Here is a 13,222-nt window from a genome sequence, read left to right as displayed (position 1 = left end):
ACTTCCTACATCGCATGAGATTGAATATACGCATACAGTATATGAGATATATGATGCTATGGTTCATAAGAATCGAACTAGGAAAATAAAAATAACATAACCTAATGCCATAGAAGTAAACCAGTTTGGGGCATTGTGCATGAGAGTTACCTCCCTTTCACCAACACAGCCAAGCGACTAACGGGTTCTGTGTCTATCGGGGATACTTGTTAATACCCATAGGAAGAAAGTGAGTGCGGCGTTCAATAACAAACAGGCGAGCATATAGCAACAAATTACAAAGAAATATTACAATACTCTGAGACTGCCAGTGCAGAAGTTCATACAGTCCCTATGTTCATCAAGAATATTGTGTCCTTTTGCTTCCATTTGCCTGTCAGATTAAGTTATTATGATCAGTAAAAGTTCTGCGGTAAAATAAAGACTTATAATTGAGTGATAGCTTTGGTGGTAGGGTAGCACATGGTGTTGATCATAACATTGGGCGTTTAAAATCAAAATCTATCAAAATCTATTTTGATTCAAAATCTTTTGACTCAAACGTAAAGTTGTCCCAAGAATTTTATTTTAAGTAAAACAAAAATTGTATTTAAAAAATGTGTTTGTGTAATAGATTAGATAAAGGGTAATTTTCATTAATTCCACACTGGCTTTGTGTTTGGAGATGTGACATTTTCTCACTTGCTTCAGATGGCTTCTGCAAAGAAATTGACGGACAACCATCTGACCTGTGTCATCTGTACAGAGGTGTTCACAGACCCTGCCACACTTCAGTGTTGTCACACATTCTGTAAGACCTGTCTTCTGAAATACACCAAAACACAGCCAGGAGCAATGCAAGACAAATGCATCCCGTGTCCCTCCTGCAGACAACTGACGAAGGTGACCAACCCTGCTAGACCAGTAGAGGAGTGGGTCAGTCAGCTGAAACCAAGTCACGTGATACAGGGGCTGATGGACGACTTTGGTCCAGAGACAGAAGGTGATTATGATTTGTTACATTGCATGTTACACGGTCGCATAACTCAAGATAAATGTAATGGGTTTATGCTACGTGTGCAATTTCTTGGAACATACACATATTTAAGCTCGTCAACTTTTTTCAGTAACATTAAATAATCGAAAAGAAATGAATGAAATCAGAACATAACCTTGTATTAGATGCACAAATACATGTAGCATAACATCTACCAGGCGTCTAACGCGTAGATCGATGCTCATGTCAATCACTGGATTGTCTGGTCCAGACCGCCGTCATAAAAATGGAATATTGCTGAGTGTGGCGTTCAACAAACTGATAAAATCAACCTCATTCTTGCGTAAAATATGTTATATATATATATATAACACTGATTTCCTTACCGCCTAACAAATATACTGATTCCTTTTCAGCCCCTGAGACTAAAGAATGCAGTGTCTGCAAGAACCAACAAAGACAGACTCCTGCAACATCATGGTGCTTCTCTTGTGTTTCAGCCTTCTGTAATGGGTGCCTGACTATGCATGGAGCGATGCCGTTTTCACGTGACCATGAAGTAGTCGTTTTATCTGAGTCCACCAAATGCAAAATGATACCAAAACGTCCATTCATGTGCAAACTACACGTCAGCAAACAGATCGAGCTCTTCTGTAAAGACTGCAAGGTTGCAATATGTACGATATGCTGTAGTATAAATCACAGGAAATGTCACGACGTTGACACCATTGAGAACATGACCCCGCAAGTCAAGAAACAGCTAACCAAACAGAATCAGGAACTAAAGGTCAGAATTGGAAATATTGAACATGATATATCTGTCAGGAGAAAGCATGTTGACGACCTCAAAAACACGGTAGAAGAAGTTAAAAGTCAAATCAGAAGTACACGAGCGAATGTAGTAGAGATTATTGTGAAGAAAGAAAAACATCTTTTAGACGATGTTGATCAGTCTTCTACCACGCAATTACAACAAATTCAAGCAGATATAAAATCCCAGGAGATTGAGCTACAGAGATACCTGCAGCAGTATGAGTTCACAGCCAATGCTGTGACGTCAAACTGTGAGATGGACATGTATGCTGTCTATGAGTTGGTGGATGAGGTGTCTCGAGACAACAGAGACAGAGACACACAAGGAAGGGTTGTATTAACACAAGACATGGACAAGCTAAGTAAAGCTGTTCATGAACTACTGCTGGGGGAGGTTAAACTCGTCCACGACGTGTGTGACCGTGAACCTACCCCTGCTCTGCATCAAGTTATTGACTGTAAGACAGAGGATGACCCGAGATATTCCGTTCTTTTTGACGTGTCAGTGTTAACTGTCGATGGTGTACACGTTGTTGTGGTTACAGATATTGGAGAGAAAAGACTTAACACATATTACACACACGCCATGCATAGTCCTAAATACATACAGTTTTCTAACGGACCTTGGCAAATAACACAGTTAGCAAACTGTCGGGTAGCTGTTAGTGTTCCAGACAGTAAGGAAATAGTTATTGTGAAGGTTTACCCAGAGCCTGAATTACTGTCAACTATCAAAACAAGCATCAAATACTACGGTCTAGCCTACCTGAGTCCTTCATTGTTAGTGGCTGGTTCAATATGGACGACTGACATACTGGACATGACAGGGAAGGTGCTGAAATCTATCAAGACTGGCCTGGTTTCTGGTCCCGACTTTATTCATGTCACCAGCAATCGAAACCTGATAGTCAGTGAAGGATCAGTACGATCCCTTGTATCTGTGACCAGTGAAGGAGAAGCTGTTTTCACCTACACCCCCACTGGGGACAGAGCTCTGAACTATCCTCAAGGTATCACCACAACCACCACAGGAGACATCCTGCTTGTAGACGGAGACTCCAACAAAGTGATTCAGCTGACAGAGTCGGGTCAGTTTGTCAGAGATGTTCTCACAGCACAGGATGGTGTTGATAACCCTCGCGGAATATGTCTGGACAGAGACGGCCTGTTGTACGTAATCTGTGGGAACTGTGTAAAAATATTCACATTTCAAATATATTGATTTTGACTGAATGAGTGAATATGGTTTTATGCCGCCTTGAGCAATATTCCAGCGATATCACAGCGGGGGACACCAGAAGATAGCTCCACACTATTAACCCATGTGAGAATCGAACCCAGGTCTTCGGAGTTACAAGCTTACACCCAAACAACTGGGCTACCCCCCAGACCTTGAAGTGTTTTATTATTTTTGTGAGTTGTTTTGGGATGATCCTTATCAGAAGAATACTGTGTTATAATGAATTTTGATATTTGTTTTTGTGTAGTGATGGATGTTATGGTGTTAATATGTTTGAAATTTAATATAGTATTAATGGAAAACTGTGAGATATGTCCTGATGTCGCTTCTGGAGGGGTAGTGTGTCCCAGTAGTTTGTGCCTATCTCAATAAGATGCACCACGACCCCTTCTCTAGCGATAGAGCGTCTTCCGGGGAGCGGAAGGTTCAGGATTCGATCCCCGGCCGCTCGATACCAAAAGACGTTAAAAGATGGTACTTGTTGTTACCCTGCCTGACGCTGGGAATCAAGGGCTAAAACAAACACTGGTCGACTCGGAGTCAGTATACTGTGTCTGAGTAGGTTAATCGTGTTTAACTCTGATATCTCAGTGGGACAGCACATTAAAATCGGCATGAGTCCGGACAAGTACAATCATCCACACACACACTCTAACACTAACACGCGTGCAAGCACGTCGCTATGTAGGTGCAATTACCTTGAACGCGACGTCAAACCCCTTTTCACCACACCTCACCTCACCTCATATGCATGTACTTACTTAATAAACTTATTTCTTAATATACAAACCAACGGGCATCCTTAAATCCGATGAGCACACAAAACATTCCATTTGTAATGTCATGTCTGGCATGTGTGTGTCTAAAGATACGCTCGTGTAATTAGGTGCAACTGTGTGTACGTGGAAGTGTGGCTTTGTGTTTGGATCCTTAATGTTTTAAGACAAAACCACGCAAAACCTTTCTCCGGTTTAAGATTTAAAAATGAAGGGTTAGACATGTTTAGTATGTGATTAATATCTGAGCACAGATACAGGGCCTTCATGGGGACAACCTTCCGTGATCGAGTGCATCACGATTGTGACGAACCACCATCCGCAGCTCAGGTTTCAATCAAAACAGTCACATTCTATTTATGTACGACATGTAGATGCCTCTGGTTCATATAGTGTTATGTCTGAAATTGTCAGTCTACCTACACGTCCTGTCTAATAAAATAATACGGCATTAGAAATGGTTTTCGTGTTTATTGAACTTAATTGCCACAGGTGAAGTGATTATCTGCCAACAAGATTCATGCAGTAACCGTACATGCCGCCTCCAGTGCTTCGGCAAACCATCGCGCCACAACAGTGTCTGCCATTGTTGCCTCCAGGGTATCCACCCCCGAGGTAACCAGGGTAACTGCCTCCTGGGTAACCAGGGTAACTGCCTCCGGGGTAACCGCCGTTCATTATTCTAGATATACATGAGCTTCCCAGTGGAGCGCACTTAAAAATAAAGATTTGTTTTCAGGTATTTTGCCATCATGAATATAAGACACAATTTATCGACATTTATAAATGTAAATGTTATTCACGTTGAAAAGCTTCCTATGTCCGTGAAAACATGAACTGTGCTTCCCAAAACTTCATTTATGGCATACAATGTGCTGGATGCAGAGACGAAGGCATTGGACAGATAGAGTACCATGCGATCGAGACGTCACAATGACGTCATGTTCTATTTAGAGTGCACTGCGAGGTCAAAATAGCGTAAAGGTATAAATGTACACTTGAAAATCACACACATAATATATATCTCATAGTGTTGTCAGGAATACGGGGAGCACGGGTGACCCAGTAGAATTAAGCGCCGTATTTCACTTTGCATATGATCGTGGTTCGAATCCTGTTCGTGCCGATTATGTTTCAAGGTTTGTCAGCTCGTGGGTTTCACCAAATTTGTCAACATCTGAGACGTGCATAACTTCGGGTTGTTCCCCTACACTGAGCTGACACGTAGTGATATGACTGACTGCTGACAGCGGCGTTTATCCCTACTCACTCAGTAACTCGCTCACGAAATACTACAGATATAATAGCATTATATTTATGCCGCCATGTCATTATCTCTTACCCCCATCTGAGCAGATGCCCCAGCCAGCAAAGCCACGAGGACAAGAACAGTCAGAGTCATCATGGCTGTGGAGAGAAAAACAATGATAAACGGAGGAATAAAATAACGTAATAAAAACCGTTTATATTATTGATTAATATAGAGTGATTCTTTAATGTTTACCGCACACTCAGAAGTAGTTCAGCAATATTCCAGCTACGGCGGCCTGTAAATATAAAAGTCTGGGCCATACAAATCGGTGGTTGATTTTGTGAGCAACGTTCCACGCCTTCAGGGTATGATGACACGCATTCAAGCCAGAGAGCCTGAGTAAGTAAGTGAGTTATGTTTTAACATGGTATTTTATGTATGAAGAGAGGGAAGAATACTTACCGTTACGATATTGTAGTTTACCGTTCTAGATAATGCCCATGTGCTGGCCCAGGTACTCTTTTATACAAAGCGATATCTGGCCTCCGTGTCAACCTATGAGATAATGTCAATGTTCCTGACATTAATATATCACTTGTTGACAGTAGGAAGATGCTATCTACTGCGATTCCTCTCAGATTCATGCCAGATGGTGTCGACCAATCATCGTATCTGACCTATGGTCACATATGTATAACTCGAAACTGGCATGGAATGAAGCGAATGTTGTCAACGTGTAACAATAACAATACGTGAAAATCGTGAAAACAAATGTAAAATTGACAGTGAGATAATTTGAAATTTGTAAATGTACATGACATTTACGTACATATATCATTTACACCATTTCCAGCAATCACACATGCCTATATTCACGGCGGAATTGTCCCGCTTACTCTCTCCCAGTGTGAGGACTCAAGGTAGTGAGTGGATGCTGTTCAATGCCGCAGTCACCAATATTCCAGCTCCATCACGACAGCCGGTAAATAACTGAGTCAGGGGAAGGCAAATAAGTAGAGCAACAATCCGACATCTAATCATCCAGGCGTCACACTGGTACCCTCAAACCTCATTCTTGTCGCCTCTTACAGGCATGGATTGATGGAGACATGTACGAACCCACCCACGTGCATACACACAAGGTTCAGAGCGTATATACGAAGCATGTATAGTGCACCCTTGACAGTGTGCATGTATTAATTACAATACGTCCCATGTTTACAGGGTGCATCTGAAACAAATACATAACTTGGCAGCATATCTCAAAGTGACCAGGAGTTCTCTGTTGACGAAAACGTACAAAATTAGCCACCACGCTGTCATCAAGTATCTCCAACTGAAAGCGCTGACTGCGGGCATGTTGACAACTTTAGGGGATGTCTTCTGCTGCAGAGGACAGGAACTCCGGCATCTTTGGCAGAAGGCAGAAGGATTATGTTGAAACATTACTAGCAACCAAGCCCATCAACATTAAATGTCCTCTGTATATGTATCTTGTAAGTGTAACTATTACTAAGTAGCTGTATTTAACTGTACATTGTAACAGTTAACAATGACAAGTGTCACTAGCTACAATAATGTTATTGTGATCCCTGGGTATTCCAGAACAGAACTGGTCCCCAGCAACCCATGCTTGTCGTAAGTGCCAACTAAATAGATCTGGTGGTCAGGCTCGGTGGTTTGGTTGATTGCGTGTAATTGTAGCCCGATGGCGTGGATCGTTGCTCATAATATCCATCACTGGTTTATCTGGAATAGACTGCATTTTTAAAGGCCACCGTATTATTGATTTTTTGCTGCGTTCAGAAACAATGAGAATACTAAGTCTTAAAGACATCAAGTTATTGCTAGTGCTGACAACTACGTACGCTTCACTATATATAGCGCTACTTGCACGTATGTGTCACCGTCTCTCATACCCTGTCAATCAATCTCACAAACAGCTGATAAGTGTTATACGTTTAAAGTTTAGCTTTCTTGGTTATGTGGCATCATTCCATGCTACGACATAATTGGGCGTGATATTATTGATGTAGATAATGTCCGCACAATTTAATCTGCTCACCTGATATTACACTTATTTACTTTTTGTAAAATCAGTTGAAATTGCAACTGTAGAGTCAGTCTTTAAATGAAGCGTATGTAACTCCTATGTATTGTAGACAATGCTTCATTAACAAGCAGTATTTGTGAAAGGACATATACAGACAGTTACATGTTAATACACTTTGTAAACAACATGATAAGGAGCCAGCAAGTTCAACCAACCTCAACTGATCACGTGATCGACTCACGTCACATGACACACGCAACGACATTCCATAGGGTGCGAGACGCCCTCAGGTAGTTAGATTCACGCTACAAATATCGGCTGTGTCCATTCCAGGTGAGTGACAATGTTTTTTTGCATACAGTTTCACAAAGAACAAAATCGTACACCTTGCAAAGTCGGAATAATACAAAGTTAAACTAACTATTTCGCAAAACGTACATATAATGTGCCGAGCTTTCGATTTGATATGGAGGAAACACTAACACAGTGTACTTAATCTGTGATAGTTACCACGCCAGCAGGTTTAGCTGATCCAGCACAATAATACAGCATTTTTGGAAATCATTCAGCATCTGGAGCAGTCATAGACACATTAACCTACAATCTGGGTGGATAAGGCATCTGTTTGGTTTGTTCGTGACTCCAAGGTCACACTGACCCGGCATAACGAAAGTAAGGACTGTTTATTGATTGAACGTGTAAGGCAGGGATTGTTCTCTATCTTTGTGTGTCCTAAAGTGCTAGCTTTTCACATTTATATCCACATTATATTGCCACTAACCTTTCCCTTTTTTTGCCTTTTAATTAACTGCAAACACATGCTACTTTTGCAGTTACGTCATGGTTATACGTAGTAGCTAGTAGTAGTGGTGGTGGTTGCAGTGGTGGTAGTGATATAAAGGTGAAATAATACTGATACTATCACTTTCTACATCGCATGAGATTGAATATACGCATACACTATATGAGATTCAGATGCTATGGTTCATAAGAATCGAACTAGGAAAATAAAAATAACATAACCCAGTGTCAGAAGTAAACCAATTTGGGACATTGTGCATGAGAGTTACCTCCCTTTCACCAACACAGCTAAGCGACTAGCGGGTTCTGTGTCAGTCGGGGATACTTGTCAATACCCATAGAAAGAAAGTGAGTGCGGTGTTCAATAACAAACAGGCGGGCATATAGCAACAAATTACAAAGAAATATTACAATACTCTGAGACTGCAAGTGCAGAAGCCTAGGTATCAGCCATACTTATATATCTTTCTCATGCAGGAATGTGCTAAACATTACATTCATACAGTCCCTATGTTCATCAAGAATATTGTGTCCCTTTGCTTCCATTTGCCTGTCATTTGCTTCCATGTTCTTCTGGAAAATAAAGAAATATAATGGAGTGATAGCTTTGGTGGTAGGGTAGCACATGGTGTTGATCATAAAATTGGGCGTTTAAAATCAAAATCTATCAAAATCTATTTTGATTCAAAATCTTTTGAATCAAACGTAAAGTTGTCACAAGAATTTTATTTTAAGTAATACAAAAAATTTATTTTAAAAAATGACTTTGTGTAATAGATTAGATAAAGGGTAATTTTCATTAATTCCACACTGGCTTTGTGTTTGGAGATGTGACATTTTCTCACTTGCTTCAGATGGCGACCGCAAAAAAATTGACGGACAACCATCTAACCTGTGTCATCTGTACAGAGGTGTTTACAGACCCTGCCACACTTCAGTGTAATCACACATTCTGTAAGACCTGTCTTCTGAAATACACCAAAACACAGCCTGAAGCAATACAAGACAAGACCATCCCATGTCCCTCCTGTAGACAGCTGACGAAGGTGACCACCCCTGACAGTCCAGTAGAGGAGTGGGTCAGTCAGCTGAAACTAAGTCACGTGATACAGGGGCTGATGGACGACTTTGGTCCAGAGACAGAAGGTGATTATGATTTGTTACATTGCATGTTACACGGTCGCATAACTCAAGATAAATGAAATGGGTTTATGCTACGTGTGCAATTTCTTGGAACATACACATATTTAAGCTCGTCAATTGTTTTCAGTAACATTAAATAATCGAAAAGACATGAATGAAATCAGAACATAACCTTGTATTAGATCCACAAACAATGTAGCATAATATCTACCAGGCGTCTAACGCACAGATCGATGCTCATGTCAATCACTGGATTGTCTGGTCCAGACAGCCGCCATAAAGATGGAATATTGCTGAGTGTGGCGTTCAACAAACATATAAGATCAATCTCATTCTTTCGCAAAACTTGAAGTAAAAATATAACACTGATTTAATTACCGCCTAAAACCCATACTGATTCCTTTTCAGCCCCCGAAACTAAAGAATGCAGTGTCTGCAAGAACCAACAAAGACAGACTCCAGCAACATCATGGTGCTTCTGTTGTGATTCAGCCTTCTGTGGTGGGTGCCTGAGTTTACATGGAGCGATGCCGTTATCACGTGACCATAAAGTAGTCGTTTTATCTGAGTCCACCAAATGCAAAATAATACCAAAACGGCCATTCATGTGTAAACTACACGTCAGCAAACAGATCGAGCTCTTCTGTAAAGACTGCAAGGTTGCAATATGTACGATATGCTGTAGTATAAATCACAGGAAATGTCACGACGTTGACACCATTGAGAACATGACCCCGCAAGTCAAGAAACAGCTAACCAAACAGAATCAGGAACTAAATGTCAGAATTGGAAATATTGAACATGGTATATCTGTCAGGAGAAAGCATGTTGACGACTTCAGAAACACGGTAGAAGAAGTTAAAAATCAAATCAGAAGTACACGAGCGAAGGTGATGGAGATTATTGTGAAGAAAGAAAAACAACTTTTAGACGATGTTGATCAGTCTTCTACCACGCAATTACAACAAATTCAAGCAGATATAAAATCCCAGGAGATTGAACTACAGAAGTACCAGCAGCAGTATGAGTTCACAGCCAATGCTGTGACGTCCAACTGTGTGATGGACATGTATGCTGTCTATGAGTCGGTGGATGAGGCGTCTCCAGACAACAGAGACACGGACAACACACCAGGAAGGATTGTATTAACACACGACATAGACAAGCTAAGTAAAGCTGTTCATGAACTACTGCTGGGGGAGGTTAAACTCGTCCACGACGTGTGTGATCGTGAATCCATCCCTGCTCTGCATCAAGTTATTGACTTTAAGACAGAGGATGAGACGAGAAGTCCCCTTCTCAATGACGTGTCAGTGTTGACTGTCGATGGTGTACACGTTGTTGTGGTTACAGATTTAGGAAAGAAGAGACTTAACACATATTACACACACGCCATGCATAGTCCTAAATACATACAGCTTTCTAACGAGCCTTGGCAAATAACACAGTTAACAAACTGTCGGGTAGCTGTCAGTGTTCCAGTCAGTAAGAAAATAGTTATTGTGAGGGTTTACCCAGAGCCTGTATTACTGTCAACTATCAAAACAAGCAACAAATACTACGGTCTAGCCTATCTGAGCCCTTCATTGTTGGTGGCTGGTGGAAAAAGGAGGACTGACATACTGGACATGGAAGAAAAGGTGCTCAAATCTATCAAGACTGGCCTGGTATCTAGTCCCGACTATATTCATGTCACCAGCAATCGAAACCTGTTAGTCAGTGTAGTACAATCCCTTGTATGTGTAACCAGTGATGGAGAAGCTGTTTTCACCTACTCCCCCACAGGGGACAGAGCTCTGAACTATCCTCAAGGTATCACAACAACCAGCACAGGAGACATCCTGCTTGCAGACGGATTGTCCAACAAGGTGATTCAGCTGACAGAGTCGGGTCAGTTTGTCAGAGATGTTCTCACAGCACAGGATGGTATTGATAACCCTCGAGGAATATGTCTGGACAGAGACGGCCTGTTGTACGTATCCTGTGGGAACTGTGTAAAAATATTCAAATTTTTAATATATTGATTTTGACTGAGTCACTTAATGAGTGAGTAAGGTTTTATGCCGCCTTGAGTAATATTCCAGCGATATCACGTCGGGGGACACCAGAAAATAGCTCCACACTATTAACCCATGTGAGAATCGAACCCAGGTCTTCGGAGTGACAAGCTTACACTCAAACCACTGGGCTACCCCCTTGACTTTGAAGTGTTTTATCATTTTTGGGATAGTCCTTATCAGAAGAATACTGTGTTATAATGAATTTTGATATTTGTTTTTGTGTAGTGATGGATGCTATGGTGTTAATATATTTGAAATGTAATATAGTATAAATGAAAAACTGTGAGATATGTCCTGATGTCGCTTCTGGAGGGTGTAATGTGTCCCAGTAGTTTGGGCCTATCTCAATAAGATGCACCACAACCCCTTCTTCCGGAGAGCGTAAGGTTCAGGATTCGATCCCCGGCCGCTCGATACCAAAAGACGTTAAAATATGGTACTTGTTGTTACCCTGCCTGATGCTGGGAATTAAGGGCTAAAGCAAAGACTGGTCGAATTGGAGTCAGTATACTGTGTCTGAGTGATTTAATCGAGATAAAATGTGGTATCTCACAGGGCTAGCACATTAAAATCGGCATTAGTCCGGACAAGTACAATCAACCACACACACACTAGCACTAACACTAATTCGCGTCTATGCACGTCGCTATGTAAGTGCAATTACCTTGAACGCGACGTCAAACCCCTTTTCACCACACCTCACCTCATCTCATGTAGACAGTTACTTATTTCTTAATACACAGACCAACGGACATCCTTAAATACGATGAGCACACAAAACATTCCATTTGTAATGTCATATCTGGCATGTGTGTGTCTAAAGATATGCGCGTGCGCTTAGGTGCAACTGTGTGTGCGCTGGGGTGTGGTTGTGGATGTGGCTCCGTGTTTGGATCCTAAATGTTTTAAGACAAAAACTCGCAAAGCCCTTTTTCGGTTTAAGATTTAAAAATGAAGGGTTAGACATGTTTAGTATGTGATTAATATCTGAGCACAGATACAGGGCCTTCATTGGGGCAATCCCTCCGTGATCGAGTGCATCACGGCAGTGACGAACCACCATTCGCAGCTCAGGTTTCAATCACAACAGTCACATTCTATTTATTCACAACATGTAGATGCCACTGGTTCATCATATAGTGTTATGTCTGAAATTGTCAGTCTACCTACACGTCCTGTCTAATAAAATAATACGACATTAGAAATGGTTTTCGTGTTTATTGAACTGGGGTCTTAATTGCCACAGGTGAAGTGATTATCTGCCAACAAGATTCATGCAGTAACCGTACATGCTGCCTCCAGTGCTTCGGCAAACCATCGCGCCACAACAGTGTCTGCCATTGTTTCCTCCAGGGTATCCACCCCCGGGGTAACCAGGGTAACTGCCTCCGGGGTAACCGCCGTTCATTACCCTAGATATACATGAGCTTCCAAGTGGAGCGCACTTAAAAAAAAAGATTTGTTTTCAGGTATTTTGCCATCATGAATATAAGACACAATTTGTCGACATTTACAAATGTAAATTAATATTATTCACGTTGGAAAGCTTCCTATGTCCGTGAAAACATGAATTGTGCTTCCCAAAACTTCATTAATGGCATACAATGTGCTGGACGCAGAGAAGAATGCATTGGACAGACAGGGTATCATAAGATCGAGAGGTGACCCAGTCGCATTAAGCACCGTATTTCACTGTGCATATGATCGTGGTTCGAATCCTGTTTGTCAGCTCGTGGGTTTCACCAAATGTGTCAACATCTGAGACGTGCATAACTTCGGGTTTTTCCCCCACACTGAGCTGACACGTAGTGATATGACTGACTGCTGACAGCGGCGTTTATCCCTACTCACTCAATCACTCAATCACGAAATACTCCAGATATAATAGTATTATATTTATGCCGCCATGTCATTATCTCTTACCCCCATCTGAGCAGATGCCCCAATCAGCAAAGCCACGAGGACAAGAACAGTCAGTGTCATCATGGCTGTGGAGAGAAAAACAATGATAAACGGAGGAATAAAATAACATAATGCAAACTGTTTATATTACTGACTAATATAGAGTGATGTCTGTTTCTTTAATATTTACTGCACACTCAGAAGTA

The 13,222-nt window shown here is 41.3% G+C and overlaps 1 protein-coding gene across 1 annotated transcript; it reads left to right on the top strand.

Moving 5' to 3' along the window:
• The first annotated feature begins 733 nt into the window (after nt 1–733).
• Nucleotides 734–12,286, top strand: LOC139453729 (uncharacterized). Its single transcript, XM_071235200.1, has 4 exons — nt 734–982; nt 1,393–2,996; nt 8,766–9,057; nt 9,463–12,286. The coding sequence occupies exons 1-4, from the start codon at nt 835–837 to the stop codon at nt 11,076–11,078; spliced, it is 3,660 nt and encodes a 1,219-aa protein (XP_071091301.1). The 5' UTR covers nt 734–834; the 3' UTR covers nt 11,079–12,286.
• Nucleotides 12,287–13,222: the final 936 nt, after the last annotated feature.

Source organism: Haliotis cracherodii, unplaced genomic scaffold (assembly GCF_022045235.1).
Source record: "Haliotis cracherodii isolate W230 unplaced genomic scaffold, xgHalCrac1.p SCAF_10, whole genome shotgun sequence".
Classification (NCBI taxonomy): Eukaryota; Metazoa; Mollusca; class Gastropoda; order Lepetellida; family Haliotidae; genus Haliotis; species Haliotis cracherodii.
The sequence above is the reverse complement of the archived record's forward strand: the minus strand, read 5'-3'. Positions and strand labels throughout refer to the sequence as shown.

What these genes read in the sequence shown, in the direction of transcription:
- LOC139453729 (XM_071235200.1), top strand. Translation starts at nt 835, where the DNA reads ATGCAAGACAAATGCATCCCGTGTCCCTCCTGCAGACAACTGACGAAG. An exon ending in ACTGTGTAAAAATATTCACA is followed by an intron (nt 2,997 to 8,765) that starts TTTCAAATATAT and finishes CACTTGCTTCAG; the next exon opens with ATGGCGACCGCAAAAAAATT. An exon ending in CTTTGGTCCAGAGACAGAAG is followed by an intron (nt 9,058 to 9,462) that starts GTGATTATGATT and finishes ATTCCTTTTCAG; the next exon opens with CCCCCGAAACTAAAGAATGC.